The sequence below is a fragment of the Pelobates fuscus genome, chromosome 5 (genome assembly GCF_036172605.1).
Source record: "Pelobates fuscus isolate aPelFus1 chromosome 5, aPelFus1.pri, whole genome shotgun sequence".
In the NCBI taxonomy this organism is placed as follows: domain Eukaryota; kingdom Metazoa; phylum Chordata; class Amphibia; order Anura; family Pelobatidae; genus Pelobates; species Pelobates fuscus.
In genome coordinates this window covers 367,771,730-367,794,187 of record NC_086321.1, presented here as the reverse complement: position 1 = coordinate 367,794,187, position 22,458 = coordinate 367,771,730, and the positions used below count along the sequence as shown (strand labels likewise).

The 22,458-nt window shown below is 45.4% G+C and overlaps 1 protein-coding gene across 2 annotated transcripts in view; it reads right to left on the bottom strand.

The window, feature by feature from the left end:
• LOC134611849 (ABC-type organic anion transporter ABCA8-like) overlaps positions 1–22,458 on the bottom strand; it is a 224,764-nt gene that overhangs the window by 83,935 nt on the left and 118,371 nt on the right. For both annotated transcript variants that reach the window (XM_063456115.1, XM_063456114.1), the window contains 6 exons: positions 11,967–12,105; positions 7,569–7,754; positions 7,120–7,267; positions 6,036–6,201; positions 5,530–5,588; positions 5,140–5,250 (listed from right to left, as the gene is read on the bottom strand). In XM_063456115.1, the coding sequence (XP_063312185.1) occupies positions 5,140–5,250; positions 5,530–5,588; positions 6,036–6,201; positions 7,120–7,267; positions 7,569–7,754; positions 11,967–12,105 (809 nt within the window). The remainder of the gene's footprint in view (positions 1–5,139; positions 5,251–5,529; positions 5,589–6,035; positions 6,202–7,119; positions 7,268–7,568; positions 7,755–11,966; positions 12,106–22,458) is intronic.

Below are 22,458 nucleotides of genomic sequence, written 5' to 3'. Positions count from 1 at the left end.
TATGGCACATTTTTTATGAACGAAAATATTAAGTAGAACCAATACATCTGAGAGGCTGTAGTTCACCACAATTATTAGTGATTCAAACACTGGGAACATTAACTAGACATGTGGAGAGCCGAATATGGCACTTGCTTAGGTTAACTAGGTTTGTCTAATTAAGAATGAGTGGGGATTTTATAGTTAGATACAGCCTCTCAGAGGAGTCAAAAGAGAAAGAAGAAAAAAAAATACAAATACAAAAATTTTAAGCATTCAGGCTAAACTGTCTAGTGAAACATGGTAGCAGTGATGGCTCATAGAAGGAAAATGTGACCACAAGGTATGATATTCTCAGAAACAATAATATGCTGTTACAAACGATGCTTAGGCAGTGTTGCTCGATAGTCGAGTTCTAGGAACTATTCTATTGAGGTTTAAGGTTTATAACAGGGTGATAAATTGGAAAGGCTGATGTTCCAGTCATGGGTTGGGTTAGTGAGGCTAGCTGTTGTTGGCATTGAGTGAATAACCCCTACCGTGGGATTCAACCAATCTGTAAGGGCGTATGAGACTAGCCTGTTCGTGCTCACTAGCCTAGTGGGGGTGAGGTAGCTATTAATGTTAGTTGAAGCGGCCGGTAATCAGTGTGCTACTGTCATTCAAGGGTGCCCTTCACCAAGGGGGCAGCGGGGTTGAGAGATGGCAACTGTAGAGGGAGTTGATCATGGGTAAGTAGCTATATTGTATAGCGATAATGACTTAAAGGTCTAATGCATGAGAGCATGGGCTTAAATTACGGAAGGCGGCTCAGACACCCTGGGGCTAGAGTAAATTGGGGCATGAGAAAAAAATCCCGATCTCCCGATCTCTATTAGGGACAAAAGGTGTCACATTTGAGACGTCCCAAGTATGGCTGGGTGTAGGACCTGGGTTCTCTTGGTGTGAAGCTGCCAGACCAAGAGTTCTCAAGAACCCTGCAGCTTTGTCGGCTGACGTGGCTTTGTATTTCTTCTCTGCCAGGCGTGCCACTAAGGCCCTAGGGTTGTGCCTGTTTTGAGCAGCTTTCGTGTGATGGGTCCATGTGATCCATTGTAGAGTGGAGCAGGTGAGGTCTTGATAGTAGGTTATGCAATGAGTTTCAAAGTTCAGAGGATTTTTGTCATGAAGGCCTGTTAGCAGCTTGTGTTTTTCCCCTTCAAGTCCCTGCTAAGACAGGAGTGGGAATGACGGGTGCCAAAAAGGAGCAGAACTGTATGAGGTGAGGTGAGTTTGGTGGCATTCCGACAGCCAAGTGGGTACGAGCGGGAATGGCGGGCACTGTGACTGTGACATAAAATTTTCGGTTTGCGAACTGCGAACGCGAATTTCCGGAAATGTTCGCGAACCGGGCGAACCGCCATAGACTTCAATAGGCAGGCGAATTTTAAAACCCACAGGGACTCTTTCTGGCCACAATAGTGATTGAAGGGGGGGAGGAGACCTACTCTCCTTCCATCCCCCCGGCCCCCACCCCTGGGCGGCGGGTGGGGGCCATAAAGATAATGAGGGGGGGGGATCTACTGTCCTCCCCCCCCAGGCCCCCACCCCTGTGCGGCGGGTGGGGGCCATAAAGATAATGAGGGGGGGCCTACTGTCCTCCCCCTCTCCGGCCCCCACCCCTGGGCGGCGGGTGGGGGCAATAAAGATAATGAGGGGGGGACCTACTGTCCTCCCCCTCTCCGGCCCCCACCCCTGGGCGGCGGGTGGGGGCCATAATGATAATGAGGGGGGGAGACCTACTGTCCTCCCCCCCCTGGCCCCCACCCCTGGGCGGCGGGTGGGGGCCATAAAGATAATGAGGGGGGGACCTACTGTCCTCCCCCTCTCCGGCCCCCACCCCTGTGCGGCGGGTGGGGGCCCTAAAAAAAACAATAAGGGGGGACCTACTGTTCCCCCCGGCCCCCACCCCTGAGTGGTGGGTGGGGGCCCAAAAAAAACAATAAGGGGGGACCTACTTTCCCCCCCTGGCCCCCACCCCTGAACGGTGGGTGGGGGCCCTAAATACTAATAAGGGGGGGGACCTAATGTCCTCCCCCCTGGCCCCCACCCCTGAGCGGCGGGTGGGGGTCCTAAATACAAATGGGGGGGACCCTAGTCACCCCCTCCCCCCCCAAAAAAATTGTCCCCCTACCTACCCCCCTCACCCTTAAAATAATGAGGGGGGGACCTTTAACTAAGAACCTGTAAAAAAAATTAGAAAAAAACAACTTACCATTCGATGTTTTCTTTCTTCTAAAATCTTCATTTTTCAGCCCCAAAAAAGGCTAAATAAAAAACCATAATAACCGACGCAATTAAAAAAAAAAAAAAAATCCATCTTCACCCATGGAGGGCTCCGCGCAGAATGTGTAAAATGACACAGAACACTGTGATTGAATGGATTTCAAGCCCACCAATCAGAGTGCTCTTTGTCATTTTACACAGCGTGGAAAAATTCCAAAGAACTTTCCCACGCTATGTAAAATGACACAGAGCACTGTGATTGGATGGATTTCAAGTCATCCAATCCCAGTGCTCTGTGTCATTTTACACAGCGTGGGAAAGTTCTTTGGAATTTTCCCACGCTGTGTAAAATGACAAAGAGCACTCTGATTGGCTTAAACCAGCCAATCAGAGTGTTCTTAGCCTAATTGCAGGGCGTGGCAAGGCTTTATAAGCCTTCCCCGCCCTGCAGAGCTCAGTCTACGCGGAGCCCTCCATGGGTGAAGATGGATTTTTTTTTTAATTGCGTCAGTTATTATGCTTTTTTATTTGGCCTTTTTTGGGGCCGAAAAAAGAAGATTTTAGAAGAAAGAAAACATCGAATGGTAAGTTGTTTTTTTCTAATTTTTTTTACAGGTTCTTAGTTAAAGGTCCCACCCTCATTATTTTTAGGGTGAGGGGGGTAGGTAGGGGGATAATTTTTTTTGGGGGGAGGGGGTGACTAGGGTCCCCCCCATTTGTATTTAGGGCCCCCACTGGCCGCTCAGGGGGTGGGGGCCAGGGGGGAGGACATTAGGTCCCCCCCCTTATTAGTATTTAGGGCCCCCACCCACTGCTCAGGGGTGGGGGCTGGGGGAGGCAGTAGGTCCCCCCCTTATTGTTTTTTTTAGGGCCGCCACCCACCGCTCATTAGTGGGGGCCAGGGGGGGGGACAGTAGGTCCCCCCTTATTGTTTTTTTTAGGGGCCCCACCCACCGCTCAGGGGTGGGGGCCAGGGGGGGACAGTAGGTGTCCCCCATTGTGATTTATGGCCCCAACCCACCACACAGGGGTGGGGGCCGGGGGGGAGGACAGTAGGTCCCCCCCTCATTATTTGTATGGCCCCCACCCACCGCGCAGGGATAGGGGCTGGGGGGGAGGACAGTAGGTCCCCACCTCATTATTTTTATGGCCCCCACCCAATGCTCATGGGTGGGGGCGGGGGGAGGACAGTAGGTCCCCCCATTGTGATTTATGGCCCCCACCCACCGCTCAGGGGTTGGGGCCGGGGGGGACAGTAGGTTCCCCCCTTATTGTTTTTTTTAGGGCCCCCACCCACCGCTCAGGGGTGGGGGCCGGAGGGGGGGGGACAGTAGGTCCCCCCCTCATTATTTGTATTCCCCTATATAACAATGTTTGGTATATAGTGAATATTCCCCTGTATAACAATGTTTTGCATTTAGTGAATATTCCCCTATATAACAATGTTTTGCATTTAGTGAATATAGGGGAATATTCACTAAATGCCAAACATTGTTATATAGGGGAATATTCACTAAATGCCAAACATTGTTATATAGGGGAATATTCACTAAATGCAAAACATTGTTATATAGGGGAATTTTCACTAAATGCCAAACATTGTTATACAGGGGAATATTCACTAAATACCAAACATTGTTATATAGGAGAATATTCACTAAATGACAAACATTGTTATATTCCCCTAGATAACAATGTTTGGCATTTAGTGAATATTCCCCTATATAACAATGTTTGGCATTTAGTGAATATTCCCCTGTATAACAATGTTTGGCATTCAGTGAATATTCCCCTATATAACAATGTTTTGCTTTTAGTGAATATTCCCCTATATAACAATGTTTGGCATTTAGTGAATATTCCCCTATATAACAATGTTTGGCATTTAGTGAATATTCCCCTATATAACAATGTTTTGCATTTAGTGAATATTCCCCTATATAACAATGTTTGGCATTTAGTGAATATTCCCCTATATAACAATGTTTTGTATTTATAATAAAAAAAAATTATAAAAAAAAAAAAAAAAATGATTGCAGCTTCCGAATGAATCTAAATTGTATGCTGTCCGTCCAGTAGGTGGGAGGGTCTGCTAGGGAGAGTATGCTGCTGATTGGCTGTAATGTGTCTGCAGACTGTGAGGTACGGGGTCAAAGTTTACGCAATGATGACGAATAGGGGGCGGACCGAACATTGCATGTGTTCGCCCGCGGTGGCGAACGCGAACATGCTATGTTCGCCGGAAACTATTCGCCAGCGAATAGTTCTGGACATCACTAATAAAGAGCCAAAACTGTGTGCATATATAGTCGAATGCTCTAAGAAAGGTCTCCCTCAACCTCTGCAGTGAATCTGTCACCGGTATCTGAAGTGCTGCATGCCATCTTGAGGCTGGAGTAACCGTGCACCACTGTAAGATGTGGATATGCCCAGATTATAGGTGAGTATCAGGTACTGTAGTGGTGAAGACCGGGATAACCCCCACTAGTCCAAAGGAGGGAATACAGGACTCACCCACTGTACAACTAGGGGAATTGTGCTGAGGAGGTCGACCGCCACTCCTGGTTGGGTCCACGCTAGGCCACGATTCAGAGCTCCACAGCAGTGAACAACAGAAAAGCACCGACATAAACACTTTTGATTTCTGAAAGGGCTTCATGAGGAAGTGCCTCTAGTCTTATATTGCCAGAGAAAACAGGCAGGGTATATTCACCAAAACCACCTAATTGAGATGGTTTTGGAACTTAGAATTTCCCTTTAGCAGAAGTAACTATTAGAAATATTGTGAATTCATCAGTGTGATTCAGGCAGAATTTCCACAAATTGAGACATGACATAATTTCTAACACGTGTCTAAGACACAATAAATATAATTATTCAGAAAGTAACTCTTACCACTAGATACTTTGCACATTCCACCTAGTATGTTGAGTAACGTGGTTTTTCCTGCCCCACTGTGGCCAAGCAGAGCTGTAATTTGTCCCTCATAGACATCCAAATCTAGATCTGGAATTAAAACATCCAGCATTATAACACCGACCATAACTCAGTTTATCAATTGTTTTACCTCTAAACCCACATAAAAACCCCAAATCCTTCCAAACTGTGTTTTTAGAAAAATTACATTCTGTAAGCATTGTACTCTAGATCAAAAATTACCTTTAATGCACCACATTTGAATGGAGTTTACAAACAGAGCACACAGGACATGCCTACAAAACCCATCTCACAGGCAACTCACTGTAATAGAGATACCTTCTGTGAAAACAATGAAGAACATCTCACCTCTGAGAGCTTCCACCTTTTTCTCTTGGTTGCTGTAGACTTTCCTCAACTTGTTCATTCTGAAGATTAAGGCAAGTTGTTACATTCTGAATGATAAAACCCTCCCAAGGAAAGTGGCTATGTCCCCCAAAAATAATTTTCGAGTATTTCATAAAAATCTGATCTTTGTACTACAATTGTGCCGACTGTGCTGAAATTTCAGTGAAATTCAAACACAGCAAGAAGATATCATAAGGCAAAGTAGTCTGTCAGTATCAAGAATTGTATCCCTCATTAGGAGACCTGATCTAAGGAGGATCCTGCAAGATTTCCATAGACATCAGTGGTACTCTTGAGACATGGATTCTACCGGGAGCTTAAAAAAGTGGCACTGGTGGGAGATGACTTTAAGTAAACCACTGCACCCTCGTGCCACCACAGCCCAAGCAAGGAACGTCACCTTTGGGGATTTTGCAAAATATGGCGACAGTCTCTTTAATACTAGTTACGTGCTTCTAATAAATTACCGGATGACATTTTTTCCACTTAATTCTTGTGGAATTCTTTCAACATAATCTCCTTGAGTGCTTTCTCCATTCCCCTCATTTTCAGACTTCATTGGAACCCTCTTCTCCCTCGACCAGTACGAAGACTTAAGAAAGAAAAAAGGCTCATGTTTCATCCCGTTTTTATCTAAAGGTAGAAGAAAAACAAAATAAGGAATATATTTTGTAAGCATACAAATAAACAGGCGCAATCAGAAAAAAAAATTCCAATGGTTTCCATGGTGATTGCCTCACTTTATACACAGTGTCTGAGCTTCTGATTAGATTTAAGGATAAACATGGAAAGACAACCTTAAAACAGTCACCTATGACCAGCTATGCATTTTAAAGCTTTATTAATACTTGGTAAAAATGTACTCACTCATTTCACACCGAGAGAGGCTGAGAAGCTCACATATCTGGATAAAATAGATCGGTTAGGGCCCACGCCGCTATGGAATTGTTTGTTTTTATTTTAAATTGGATTATGCTTTTTTTTTTGTATATTTTTGTTCTCACTGGTATACTTAAAAAGACATGAGAATATTTACACAAAGATTGTTTCAGCTGGGGTTATCCATATAAAACACTTCCAGTTTTGAATTTACTCCTCAATAATTTTAGTAACAGTTTTTTTTTTTTTTTTTTATCATCATCTGCGGTTTATTAATATATGAGCCAGTCATACTGCACAGTCAACCACCAGTTTTCATCTCTATAGGCATCTCTAGAAGGCAGTTCTAGACTACCCTAACGTTCTACTCTAGAACAGGCACTCTGAACATCTATTACAGAAACTGGTATTGGCTCTGCATGTGGGTAATTCTTTTGCACACATATTTTTCACATATGCTCTTCTTTAATTAATTTAATATGACACATTCTTTTTTCAAAAATAATATTCTCTGTTTTTTAGGTTAAACACACAGCAGCTGCCATGTGTGTGTGTGTAACTCTATATATCCACAGTTCAGACAGGAACCTGCTGCTATGGTTAGTATACAGTCGTATACTTTATCTACACAGGGTCAAGGAAGAAAAGCAAGCATTCCTTCACTTCAATTACCTGCTAGAACTTTATCAAAGTAAACAGTCAGGATCATGTAAAATACAGAGTCCAGGATGAGATAGATTACACTGGAGAGGACATGCTGGGAATCGCCCATTAGGTCATAGAAATAGACACCTTGAAAATTGTCCTCCATGTGGACACTCTGAAAGCAGAAATAAAAGGTTATCCTCCATAACAATAAATAGGGAGAAATTACTCCTCAAGATACAGACACATGCAGTAAAACACAAACATACGCTTGGTTTGAATTTTTTCCAACTCAGATACTTTAGCCTATACAGTGGAAATGGTCAAATCACTACGGCTCACAGTTTAATAATTAAACATCAATGCTGGAAAAAGATTCAGCTTTTCAGTTCTGTTAGTAGAACCTCCAACGGATGAACAGATTGTGACTTGCCATAAAATAAACCTTTCGATAAATATAACAATACAAAATGTACCTCTGCAAGTCCAACAGCGAAGGAGAAAGGAGGAAAGATACTCAGAAGGACTTCCACAATTTTGGGGACATTGCCCATCAATAGCAGTGTGCTCAGTAACGAAAGAACCAGAACGGTAAAAAATCCTACGATGGCTGTTACCCTTGGATTCCTGCAGAGGGCACTCAACATAAAGGTAAAGCATACCTGAGAGAAGATAGATAATGATTAGTCCCGCTCAGTACATAGGTTTTTATTCTTTGACTTTGCATATACACAGTTCATTCTCTCTAGAGCAGAGGGAACCCATGGACTCATTATGGGTGGTCATGCACAGTATACAGGAACAGGGCCGGACTGGCCCACCGGGATACCGGGAAATTTCCCGGTGGGCCGCGGCACCTGGGGGCTGCAGAGGTATGTGCCACCGGGTGGCCGGTCCGGTGGCACACTCAGAGGGGGCCGGCCGCTTTCCACGCTGGTGCCGCCGGGCCGGGTGGCAGCCTCGCCGGTCCGGCGGCACTTCTAATGCTGAGGACGGAAGGAGGAGGAGGAGGAGGGAGGAGCATGTCTCTGTACCATGCTCCCTCGCGGTTCCTGTGCTGTGAATTGTGGGAACCGCGAGGGAGCATGGTACAGAGACATGCTCCTCCCTCCTCCTCCTCCTCCTTCCGTCCTCAGCATTAGAAGTGCCCGGCGGCACCAGCGTGGAAAGCGGCCGGCCCCCTCTGACTCCTCTCAGGTAAATGGAGGAGAGGAGGGGATGGGGGATAATATAGAGACAAAAGGGGGGGGGGGGGATAATATAGAGACAAAAGGGGGGGGGGGGATAATATAGAGACAAAAGGGGGGGGGGGGATAATATAGAGACAAAAGAGGGGGGGGGGGGATAATATAGAGACAAAAGAGGGGGGGGGGATAATATAGAGACAAAAGGGGGGGGGGGGATAATATAGAGACAAAAGGGGGGGGGGGGATAATATAGAGACAAAAGGGGGGGGGGGATAATATAGAGACAAAAGGGGGGGGGGATAATATAGAGACAAAAGGGGGGGGGATAATATAGAGACAAAAGGGGGGGGATAATATAGAGACAAAAGGGGGGGGGATAATATAGAGACAAAAGGGGGGGATAATATAGAGACAAAAGGGGGGGATAATATAGAGACAAAAAAGGGGGGAATATAGAGACACAAAAGGGGGGGGATAATATAGAGACAAAAGGGGGGATAATATAGAGACAAAAAAGGGGGGATAATATAAAGACAAAACAGGGGGGATAATATAGAGACAAAAAAGGGGGGAATATAGAGACACAAAAGGGGGGGATAATATAGAGACAAAAAAGGGGGGATAATATTGAGACAAAAAAGGGGGGATAATATAAAGACAAAACAGGGGGGATAATATAGAGACAAAAAAGGGGGGGATAATATAGAGACAAAAGGGGGGGATAATATAGAGACAAAAAAGGGGGTATAATATAGAGACAAAAAAGGGGGGCATAATATAGACACACAAAAGGGGGGATAATATAGAGACACAAAAGTGGGGACTATAGAGACACAAAAGGGGGGATAATATAGAGACACAAAAGGGGGGATAATATAGAGACACAAAAGGGGGGGAATATAGAGACACAAAAGGGGGGGGAATATAGAGACACAAAAGGGGGGGGGAATATAGAGACACAAAAGGGGGGATAATATAGAGACAAAAAAGGGGGGGATAATATAGAGACAAAAAAGGGGGGATATAGAGACACAAAGGGGGGGGATAATATAGAGACAAAAAAGGGGGGGATAATATAGAGACACAAAAGGGGGGATAATATAGAGACACAAAAGGGGGGGATAATATAGAGACACAAAAGGGGGGGGAATATAGAGACAAAAAAGGGGGGGAAATATAGAGACAAAAAAGGGGGGATAATATAGAGACACAAAAGGGGGGATATAGAGACACAAAAGGGGGGGGAATATAGAGACACAAGGGGGGAATATAGAGACACAAGGGGAGGGGGGGAAATAAAACCGAGATAGGGAAGAAAGAGACAGTGGGAGAATAGAGAGAGACAGAGGGGGAGGGAGAGTGAGACACAAGGGGAGAAAGAGGGGGATAGAGAGATAGTAGAGAGGGAGAGAGAGACAGGGAGAAGGGGGAAAAAGAGACAGAGGGGAAGAGAGAGATACACAAAGGGAGGGAGAGTGAGACACAAGGGGAGAAAGAGGGGGATAGAGAGATGGTAGAGAGAGACAGGGAAAAGGGGGGAAAAGAGACAGAGGGGAAGAGAGATACACAAGGGGAGGGGGAGAAAGAGGCAGAGGGGGAAGAGAGTGACTGGGAAGGAGAGGGGTGACATGGACACAGAGGAGCAGTGAGGGGGAGAAAGAAATATATATATATATATATATATGACTGGTGGATCCAGGGGGGGCAACGGGCAATTGCCCTTTCCCCCCCAGATGCTCTCCCCTGCTGGCCAATGCAAGGCTGGCACTGTCCAAGCACCATGTGCCTTCACGAACCGGAGGGGAGATCAGAGATATCCCTCCCTGTTCTGGAGGCACCATGCAGGCAGCCAGCAGGGGAGGGAGGAAGAGAGGACCCGGGAGCTCAGCCTGCAGCTCCTCCGGGTCCTTCTTGCGCGAGTACAGAACGTTGCCGCGGTTACAGTGGTAACGCTCCAGCTCTCGCGAGAGTTAACTCTAGCGCTGGAGCTACGGGCTAGAGTTCACTCTCACCACTGCGACCTCTAGCCCCATACACACACCCAGACCCCCCCACACACACAGCCCCACACACCAAACCTTTCACACAAACTGCACCCCTCACACATTGCACCACTGCTCCTATACCCTACTACAGCCCCATATCACAGCAGACCCCAGGTAAGTTGTCAAACTGTTCTTAAACGGTTTGACTACTTACTCTGGGAGCGGGTCCCGGCACTCCTGGCACCATAACCACTACACAGAGCAGTAGTGGTTATTGTGCATGGATTATTTCTTTAAATCTATAAGTGCCCCTCCCAATGTCAGGCTCTGGATCCGCCACTGGTGTGTGTGTGTGTGTATATATATCATGTATATTTATGTGTGTATTAGTTATATATATAGAATTATGCCTATTATATTTACACATGTATTAATGTACATATATATATCCGTAATACACAGAGAAATGTCATTGATATGTACAATATGTAATAAGCAGATATTGGCCCAGTCTTGTTGCTAGGTACATACTCCAGCACAATAACATATTTAAAGTGAAGAGTGCACCCACAGGACCTCAAAATAAACAAGATAACGTAATTTTTTACAGTTGTGCCCTACATACATTCACCATTTCAGTCCCATTACCAAGCTTTCCTTAATATGTCATGGTAGTTGGACTGAAACATTGGTTATATGCAAAGACACGTCTGCTTAAAAAAGCCTATATGTGCTTTTTTTCACGTTGGAGTAATAATTTTTAATCTTAAATGATCTTTTCTAACGCTGTATCTGCACGCTATGCTGGCGCGACGCATTATGGGGCTGGTAAATATTTTTTTCCAGGGCTGCTTTTAGTTCCCAGTCCGGCCCTGTACAGGAAGAGCTTGTTAGAAGCAGTGAATGGATACAGGTTAGGAATATATGTCAATCCAAAAACTAAGACCAAAAAAGCGACTAAGCTTTGTTCATTCATGGTGTTGTCTTACATTGGGTCTGGTTTGTTTCTAAACAAGTCATTCAGTTGTGGTTCCTTGCTCACTGTGCGCACAGGTGCGAATTGCCTGGCATTTAATTTCTGTACTGCCCATATAGATGTAAAGGATTCCTCTATGCTCATAGTGGAGAAGGTAAGCTGAAACTTCTTTGAGATCTGAGTGGGAACTAACTATTAATCTTCTTTTAGTTCTCAATGTACAACGTTGCATTTTGTCTTCTCTACGATTGTCAAAAGTCTTCAAACTGTGGTGGGTGAAAGGATTGTTCTAACCCTGGATATCTCAGGACTTGTGGGGATAAGTCAGTCTCTCAGTCAGGTTTGGTAATAAGGTTCTCTTTCCTCATATTTGGGTTGTTTTTGGAAAAGTGTATGAAACTTCTGCACTCCAGGTTTAGTGGACTACATTTCGCATAGTGTGTTCACAGCCATAATGCTGGCAAAGCATCAGGGGAGATGTAGTCTACAACACCTGGAGTTCCGAAGACTGCTATGTTTGGTGTATATTATATATAAACAAGAAGAGCCTAGCTGGGCATAAAGATCGTCTTATATAGCCACCAAAAGAATGACAGTCTACCACCTATCACCCAACGAGGGCATGATCATGAATCCAAACCAGCAGTGATTCCAGAAACAGCCTCAGGAAATAGGATTAATTAAAAGGTAGAATCTGCACATATAATGCCTCGTTTTAAGACATACCTGTGATATCCCATAAAGGAAAAAGAGGAGTAGGATGACCCCATGTGAACTCTCCACAAAAACGCAAAATGTAGCAACCATTTCCATCAGGTTCGCAATGATTAAGACATAAATGGCGTACAGTAAACCCCACGATAACCTGAAAATAATTAAATGATTAAAAGTTAATTGTGTAAAAGTCATAATTCAAATTTATACATAAGAAATATTTCTACAAAACAGTGCTTAAAACATTATTTACAAGAAACAAAGCATTCTCTGATTTGGGTGGCTCAATCCTGGGTGTCCATCTTCAAATATTCTAAACTGAGATTTGGTAGCAGACACGTCAGTCTGGATTATACTATCAAAAATAAGTTGATCACTGGTAATCGAATTTCCTGTATAGTTTTATTAAAGGTTTATTCAAAGCACCATAATCACTTCAGTGTGGCACATTGCACCAAGAGGAGAGTAAAAATACCTTTCCCATGTGATTGAAAGGGGAGGCAGTCATCTAAACAGACACACACTCACTGACAGGCACATCACACTTGCTGATTTGACACACATTAACAAACACACACTCACTGACAGGCACATCACACTTGCTGATTTGACACACACTAACAAACACACACTCACTGACAGACACATGCATACACTCACTGACAGACACACACACACAGACAGACTGTTTCAGGCATACTGACTGTAACGGACCGTTTAGCTCACAAGAGGATAAAAACCGTTTAGGTTCCCCTTTCGGATAGACAAGCAGCTACTGCAATCACCAATCTCCCGAACTCCAAACTGCACGAATCCCCCAACTCCCGAACAGGAAACACACGAACCCTGGAAGCAGCCGAACAGGAAAAGCCCTACGAACAGCTTACACTCCTGGAAATCGGCATACAGTCAAATTCCCCCCAAGAATGAGACGACACTTCACTTACAGGGTTAAGCAGGAACAACCACGTTTACTAACACAACCGGCTTATAAATGATTCTCCCATGCAAGGGAGGGATTTACAGTCATTACCCGATGCACCAATCACACATGAATTACCTCCCACACATCTCCTCCCCTCAGCATGACACATAATCCCCTTAATCATGTACATTACTTACCCACTTTCTGGATGTACCCAAACACCTAGAGTTCACTTCTAAAGCCCTGATCTGGGTGAGCAACATACTCAAAAATCACCCGGATCAGACTAGGGGTTCGGGAGATATGGAGGTTTAAAGTTTTGACCGACCGCACAGGCAAAGTGACCGAAAATAGTTCCATGAGGTTTGGCCTTCCGGTCGGTCTCTGTTAACGTACTAAAAATTCCCGAACGGCTTGCCATCCGTGGGTTTCCTTGTGTTCGTTAGACTCCCCATGTGAACATTAGTCTTTCTACTGAACGGCGGCTCGTTCGGTAGTTGCGGCACGAATCCACGGAAGTCTGGAGGTCTCAGCGGTGTTTGCCTAGTCGAGTGTCCGATTTTAGTTCCAGACACTCGACGGCAAAACACCGCTGTTCGGGAGTTTAAGATGGCCGCTGCCACGTGTTCGTTCGATGAACAAAGGCCACCCAGCGTTCGTCAATTAAGCTGCGGTTAACCGCAGCTGCTGGGTGGTCATTTGACGGCACACTCCAGTTCCCTGGTGGTCCTTAGATCGGTACTTTGTTCGGTAGATTGAATCTACCAAACACCCCGGCAGAAAGTTACGAATAAGCCTTTCTGCAGGGAAAATAAAGGTTTGAACTGCAGGGCCATAGTCTAACGGGAGCAGGCGAGCAACCAGGCTTCTCCAGTGTACAGTGGCGAGGTTGGTTTCGCCACACTGACTCACACAGACAAACATACTGACACGCACACACACACACACACACACAGGCATACTGGCTGACACACACACACACAAACTGGCACACACACAGATACATACTTGCACACACATAGACAGACATACTGGCACACACACAGAGACATACTGACACACACAGACATACTCATACACACACAAACACACAAACTTTACACTTTAGAAAGCCAGTAGACAGGGACTGAGTAGGGGGACAGGGCTGTAGTAGGGGGGTAAGGGCTGTAGTGGGGGTATGAGCTGTAATTGGGGGTTTAGGAAATGTAGTGGGGGGAAAGGGGCTGAAGTAGGTTGATACAATTTGGGAAAGGGGCTGTGGTGTGCGTGATATGGGTTGCAATTGGGGGAGAGGAGCTGTAGTGGGGATGTTATGGGGGCTGTGGTGGGGGTGGCATGGGGCTGAGGAAGGTAGACAGGAGCTGAGGGGGTGGGACAGGAGCTGAGAGGGGGGAGGAGCTGAGAGGGGGAGACAGGAGCTGAGGGGGAGACAGGAGCTGAGAGGGGGAGACAGGAGCTGAGGGGGAGACAGGAGCTGAGGGGGGACAGGAGCTGAGGGGGGGACAGGAGCTGAGGGGGGGGACAGGGGCTGAGTAAGGGGACAGGGGCTTAGTAAGGGGACAGGGGCTGAGTAAGGGGGACAGGGGCTGAAGAAGGGGGACAGGGGCTGAAGAAGGGGGACAGGGCTGAGGAAGTGGACAGGGCTGAGCAAAGGGACAGGGCTGAGCAAAGGGACAGGGGTTGAGGAAGGGAAACAGGGATGATGAACAGTCAGTGGACTCGGCCTGCGCTCCTGATGATATATGGAGGAGCGGTCTGGGAGAAGAGCAGTAAAAGTCACGCCCCATCCTCCTGACATCAGGAGAGGCCGGCCGACCTCACTGACTGCAGGCTGAGGGGTAAGTTGAAAAATCCGATTTCCCAGCCAGAGGCAGGGGATTTGGATTTTTCCTTTTTTTGCTGGATGCGGACTGGATGCGGAATTCGGTAATAGGATGAATAGGATGAAAAGAACACTGTGCATGCGCAAAAAAAAAAGCAAGGAGGGAGCTAGAAGCGCTATCAGCTCCCTCCTTGTAATAAATATTAACAATTCCTATCCCCCCCTGCATTAAAAACTATGACCCCCATAGGCATGCTGCGAGTAGGGGCCTTACGCCTAAACATAATTTTATAACATGACAGGAGGCTTCGTATTTGCTTAAGTCTCTCTTTACTAGAACTCCACAGCAGCACAGAAAAAACAACCAATCAGAAAAAAGTTAGGTACTATAAAACTCCCCTCCCCATGCATCATTTCCTCTTTCTTTGCTGCTCTGCAGTCAGTACAGGTCAGAGTACCACTGCCTCCTGCTTATAGTGGGTGGCTTTGGGTTTTTATTGCTTATATTCAGTCTTTTAGCCTTATAAATGCAGTATTGTTGTAATCCTTAGGGGATTTTATTCTTATATGCAGTATGTTATATCCTTGTGGGATTCTATTCTTATTATGCAGTATGTTCTATCCATGTGGGATTGTATTCATGTAAATGCAATATTTTTATCCTTATGGCATTCTATGTTTATAATGCAGTATGTTTTATCCTTATGGCATTTTATTTTATAATGCAGTATGTTTTATCCTTCTGGCCTTTTATTTTTATATACAGTAGGTTTTTATCCTTATGTAATTTTATTTTTATATACAGTAGGTTTTTATCCTTATGGCATTTTATTTTTATATACAGTAGGTTTTATCCTTATGGCATTTTATTTTTATATACAGTAGGTTTTATCCTTATGGCATTTTATTTTTATAATGCAGTATGTTTTATCCTTATGGCATTTTATTTTTATATACAGTGTTTTATCCTTGTGGCATTTTATTTTTATATACAGTAGGTTTTATCCTTATGGCATTTTATCTTTATAATGCAGTATGTTTTATCCTTATGGCATTTTATTTTTATATACAGTGTTTTATCCTTGTGGCATTTTATTTTTTATAATGCAGTGTGTTTTGTGCTTATGGGATTTTTACCTGTAAATGCAGTAGGTTATAGGCCTTGTGGCATTTTATTTTTTATAATGCAGTGTGTTTTGTGCTTATGGGATTTTTTCCTGTAAATGCAGTAGGTTATAGGCCTTGTGGCATTTTATTTTTTATAATGCAGTGTGTTTTGTGCTTATGGGATTTTTTCCTGTAAATGCAGTAGGTTATAGGCTTTGTGGCATTTTATTTTTTATAATGCAGTGTGTTTTGTGCTTATGGGATTTTTTCCTGTAAATGCAGTAGGTTATAGGCCTTGTGGCATTTTATTTTTTATAATGCAGTGTGTTTTGTGCTTATGGGATTTTTTCCTGTAAATGCAGTAGGTTATAGGCCTTGTGGCATTTTATTTTTATAATGCAGTGTGTTTTGTGCTTATGGGATTTTTTCCTGTAAATGCAGTAGGTTATAGGCCTTGTGGCATTTTATTTTTTATAATGCAGTGTGTTTTGTGCTTATGGGATTTTTTTCCTGTAAATGCAGTAGGTTATAGGCCTTGTGGGATTTTTCTTCGGTGTCTGTACTTCGGATCATCGCTGCTTCTACCTCCAAAGCATTTGCCTCCTCTGTCCCCCGAGATCTGGGACCGCGGAGTTAATCTCTGCCAGCCCAGTGTGTTTTTTCCAGCTGCCGGTATGCTCGCGAGTGAGCACGACCACCCGGCGGCCGGATCTTCTTTCCCACGTGGCCGCTTCGCTGCAGCCGTCCACCCCCCCCCCCCCCGCCCCATGGGTCCCGTGTGTTTTACCCGGTTGCAGGGGTACTCGCGAGTGAGCACGAGTACCCGGCGACCGGATCTTCTTTCCCACATGGCTGCTTCGCGACAGCCGTCTCCGCTGCGGACCACGTGGGTCCTGTGTGTTCTACGCGGTCACAGGGGTACTCGCGAGTGAGCGCGAGTACCCGGTGGTCGGATCGTTTCCTCCACGTAGAGGCTTCACTGCGGCCGCCTCCGCCCGCGGACCGCGTGTGTGCGGGGGGGCGGGGGGTGTGCCCACGCGCAGCTCCTTCCCCGCCAGTACCGTTCTTGGTGGAGGTCTGTGGAGGGGCTTTTTCCTCCCCCATCTATAGGCAGGGTGTATTCAGACCCCAACCTAATTCGCTGGCAGTCTGGGAGGACCACCTCCCACCCTGCTCAGGGTGCATATCCATATAGAGACATATAGCAATTATGTGATCAAACATATATACTATATATTTTTACTTCTATATTTCTTCAAGGGCTGGAGATCAGCCTGTAGGCAATACACCCTGTACTTCTGAGTTTTCCTGCAACAGGATATCCTTATTTTTGGCCACAAGCATTAAGGTCTAACAGTTTCCTGTATATCTGTAGACACATTACCTCTGCCTAGGGGGGTTTGCATATTGGAGTTATTTCACCCTAGGTTCCCTGGTTTTCATTACACATATAGGGGGCTCTACACAGATTGACCCCCTGCTATTGTCGGAATACAACACCGGGGTATGCCCTGCTATGTCTGTGCCCCATTGATTGGCCTGCTATGTCTGTGCCCATAAGAACGGCCTGCTATGTCTGTGCCCATAAGATTGGCCTGCTGTGTCTGTGCCCATAAGATTGGCCTGCTGTGTCTGTGCCCATAAGATTGGCCTACTGTGTCTGTGCCCATAAGATTGGCCTGCTGTGTCTGTGCCCATAAGATTGGCCTGCTATGTCTGTGCCCATAAGATTGGCCTGCTGTGTCTGTGCCCATAAGATTGGCCTGCTGTGTCTGTGCCCATAAGATTGGCCTGCTATGTCTGTGCCCATAAGATTGGCCTGCTATGTCTGTGCCCATAAGATTGGCCTGCTATGTCTGTGCCCATAAGATTGGCCTGCTATGTCTGTGCCCATAAGATTGGCCTGCTATGTCTGTGCCCATAAGATTGGCCTGCTAGGTCTGGCCCATAAGATTGGCCTGCAATACCTGTGCCCAATAAAATGGCCTGCTATGTCTGTGCCCCATTGGATAGCCTGCTATGTCGGTGCCTACTTGGATGGCCGGCTATGCCTGTGACTATTTGCTTGGCTAACCTTTCTGTGTCCATTCGTTTGACCTGCTGAGACTATGCCCTAAGGACGGGCCTACGCTATTGGTACCGAACCCCTTTTGGCCGCAGGCCTGGGGTAATATCACTGAGGAAAACCCAGTGCACACCAGTGACATGGAGATAGGCAGGTGTCCGGGCAAACACCATTGCCATAGTGTTCGAGAGGACACCAGTATACGGCCATCTGAATATGGCGGGAAGGGTGAAGGCCCTAAACCTCATGCCTGAAGGGCAAAGTTTCTTATGAAGACCCCGGACACATCCACGGTTTACTCCAAACCGGCGACTGCATGTCTCCAAGGAGAACTTCGCACCGGCAGGGACCGGTATTCAGACTCCTTCAGGAGAAAGCTGTGTTTTTCCCTTGTCTTTACCATCTACTCTGTATATGCCTCCCGGAGTCCCTATAGGTTCGGTAGTTTTTTCCTGCGTTAGGTTAGCTCCTGGCCCTGTCCAGTGGGATTTACTTTTCTTACCTTCCGGCCTGCTGTTTACATTCTATCCGAGATAGAATGGGTGTATTTTCTCTTATCTTCGTTTATTGTTGCTTTTTTGTTTTGTTTTGTTTTTTTCATGACTTCCTTTTCCTATTCGCTCGGGTCGTCGTGAGGCCTGACTTGGTCTCCTCCGACCTCCCGGGCACTCGTGGATTGCGGAGAACGTCTCCAGCTTTCCTCGGACTACCAACAGCCTACCAGGACCCCGCGCGCGCACGGGATCCGGATAGTCGGTTGATAGTTTTCCATTCCTTGTTTCCCAGATTGCCCTCAGCCTTATGCTGACATTTGTAATTGGTGCGCCCTACGGTTTTGGTCACCCTGAATCTCTAGGGACTTTAGTTTGCACCACAGGAGGGTGCGGCCCTCCATCACCTCGATCCGAGTATATTTATTTTCAGGAGCAGTGGGCGAATCCTCTCATACGGAACCGGATACTGATTTGTTATTAGAGGGCGCAGTCCCTCACTCGTCATCAACCAGATACTGGGCTGGAAACAAAGTACAAGTTGGGTGGACCCATTCTCATAGAGAGAACCGGTCTCGGATGTAGACTCTGCTGTTGGTTACTAATGGGTGCGGCCCGCTCAGGCTAGCACCCGGACGCTCTCACGGTATGCGATCACAGTAGTACAGAGCGCGGCTCTTTCATGCACTCGACGCTCTACAGTACCGGCCATTTGTTCATCACACAGGCTTGTGCCTGTGCAAGACATTGATGACTACATAGAGGGGCGTCCCTCTGGAATTCAATTAGAGCTGCCATCCACGCTACTGGCTTCGTCCTAGAGGACTGCCTGGTCATGCAAGTATTACATGTTTGGACTAGATCCCTCTATTCTATCTCCCGTGATGGATCTACTGGATCCGGGCTGCTGTAAAACACGCGAGAAATACTCAGAGTTATAACGGGGGGAGTCTCCCATTTATTTACACACACTCCTGGAGATGGTACACTAACGGATGGTCCTTTCGGTATTTTGAGAGTGCAGGTTTTTGGCATATTCGGCACCATATAATACAGAGTTTGCTTTCTGTTTTAGATATCCAGACCATTACTAGCAAACTGAGCAGAAAGTTTCCCCCATGTCAAGATGTCGGGAGATACGGAGACCTTCATGGAGCAAACAGGCACCGCCTTGCTCGGGTAACAACATTAAGGAAGGACTATTGCCCGGTCTGAGGGTAAAACCGTACGTATGGGTCATATGGTAAATCAGGAATCCTCGTTTGTCTTGACTTCTCCGGTCTTTACGATCTTGGGATAAAATCAGAGCGCATACCTGGTGAACATGGTTCGGAGATGGAGGACCCTTCGTCTATACTCTATTCATCCCTCACGGGAGCCGTCTGTTTTTGGATTCGCGCTACCCCCTTTTTTCAACTACCGTCGAGGGGATCTATGAGACTTTACGGAGGTACCTGGTGTACCCCGACTCCTACAGACATCTTTCACTCTTTGACGAGGGCATTGCTGGATGGAAATCTGCGTTCCGGTTGGCTTTTCCCTTCCTTTGAAGGTTTCCAGGATTCGCTATTCCCAGTATAGTCGACCACCGTCCTTCCACACAAGTTCAGTTCGGAACCCTGAATGGACGTCCTTTGGAGTCTTTCTCTACTGCGTCCAAGGTTTACTCAGTCCATTTGGAATCTTAGAATCACTTAGAATACGGCTAGTTTGGCCACGCTCTTGCCTGCATTATGAAATTATTCTCGGATGAGACATATCACCGGGTAGGACAGGAAGGAACGAAAGTTCCTCCTCGGTTTCTAATACGATTTTGGTAGTGGACTTGGGCGCATTCCTTGAAATTGGAGATCTACCTGCAAGACCGCATCGCCGAATATCCCTGGCACGATCGGAGGAACCGCCTTACGGATCATGAGTTGAGACGGTGACAGTTTCTTCTCGCGTCCCCAAGTCCGAACTTGACCTTTGATATTAAAACTACAGGAAGGTGGCTGATAGGTCAGCTTGCCAGCTCATGGACCGGCTGCTAGGAAACAAGTCGCAACCACATACAATGGATTTACCAGCGGATGGTACTTTTTTCCGTAATTGAGATGCTTCGTCGGCTGGCATTTTCTTTTATACGTCTACTGTCAATTATCGAACTTGGAAGGTCCAATTAGGATTACTCTGATATTTCCTGCAATACCTGTCGCTTGTTCATTATGTCTGTGTTTCTTTTCATAAGTAGGGTTGGGATATCTACATATTAAGGTTAATTTTGGTTGCTACATTGGGTACCTACATGTTTATTCTGAGTACATTTAATTGGATAATCAACCTGTTCGATTCTGTTTTTCTCTCGTTTCAGTTTACAGTCCATCAACACTATCTAGTTTGACGGTTACTCTCGGATGGTGGACATCGTTATATTCATCGTATCTAGGACTTTGTTTCTTCCCCATGATGTTCTCTGCCTTTTATTCTGTTTTGTCGCAGCTTGAAAGAGGAAATGATGCATGGGGAGGGGAGTTTTATAGTACCTAACTTTTTTTTGATTGGTTGTTTTTTCTGTGCTGCTGTGGAGTTCTAGTAAAGAGAGACTTAAGCAAATACTCGCCTCCTGTCATTAATAAAATTAAGATTATAGGTACACTAAAGCTAGCATAATCTACAATTTAAAACTACTAGTGACTGAGCAGCTTATTTCACTCATTGACACGGAAATCAATTTATAACTTTTTTGACATGCGTTTTTCTGTTTTTTTTTTTTTTTTGTTATTCTGTCTCTCACTGTTAAAATACACCCACCATTAAAATTATAGACTGATAATTTCTTTGTCAGTGGGCAAACGTTCAAAATCAGCAGGTGATGAAATACTTTTCCCCTTCACTGTATGTAGCTCTTTTAGCCTCTTGGGCTTTGCCTTGTCGTGGTTTCCTGTTTCTTTATCAGAGAGTGTGTTCATAATGTCTGGGGTTTAGCCTTTTGGCATCTCTGAAGTAGGAGAGGTTTTTATGATCAGTGAGGATCATCACTGGTGTTTGTGAGCCTTCGAAGAGATGCCTCCACTCTTTCAAGGCCAGTATTATTGCCAGTAGTTCCCTTTTGCCTATATCTTAATTTTTGTCGGCTGAAGACAGTTTCCGAGAGAAGTAAAACACAAAGATGAAAGGCTTTCTCTGGGTTTTCCTTTTGGGATAGAATAGCACCTACTCCTAACTCAGATGCATCTATTTCCATGACAAATGTGTAGAATTGATTGGGATGAGTCAGAACAAGAACATTTAAGAACCTCAAAAGCCTGAAGGGCTTCATGGTTCCATACTTTGGTGACACCGTTTTTCTTAAGGCAGTGATAGGGGCTATAATCAAGGAAAAGTTCTGAATTAACCTTCTATGGTAATTGGCAAAGCCAATAAATCTTTGGATAGCTTTAGGACCCTGAGGCAAGGGCAACTCAAGAATAGGTGACACCTTCTCAGGGTCCATTTGTAACCCTTTGGAGTTAATGATGTAACACAGAAATTGTACTTTCACCTGGTCAAATACACATTATTCAAGTTAAACCGTTTTCAAGGAGCCTTTGTAACACCCTTTGGACGTGTATATGATGTGTTTTAATATCTGGAGAGTGTATGAGTATATCATCTAGATACACAAGGACAAAACTGTTTAAATAATCTCTCAGTACATAATTTATAAGATCTTGGAAGATGAACAGAACATTACATAAGCCAAACATTCTTCACTGTGATGTGGTTTTAACCTCTGTAGTCAATGCAGGGCCTCTTTCTTGGATACAAAGAAAAAAGCCTGCCCCAGCAAGGGACGAGGACCTTCTAATGAAGCCTTTGGCCAGAGATTCCTGGATATGTACCGACATCACATTGTTCTCCTGAGGAGATAGAGGATAGATTCTACCCTTAAGAGGCATAGAGCCAGGTAACAAATCAATGGCACAGTCATATGACCGATGGGATGGCAGCTTCTCTGCCTCTTTTTTTATCAAGCACCTCTCTATGATCAGTATATTGTGTAGGTATACTAGTAGACAGAGGAGCAGTGGTGGGTACATTAAGGGTATGAACAGGTATGACTCTATTTAGAA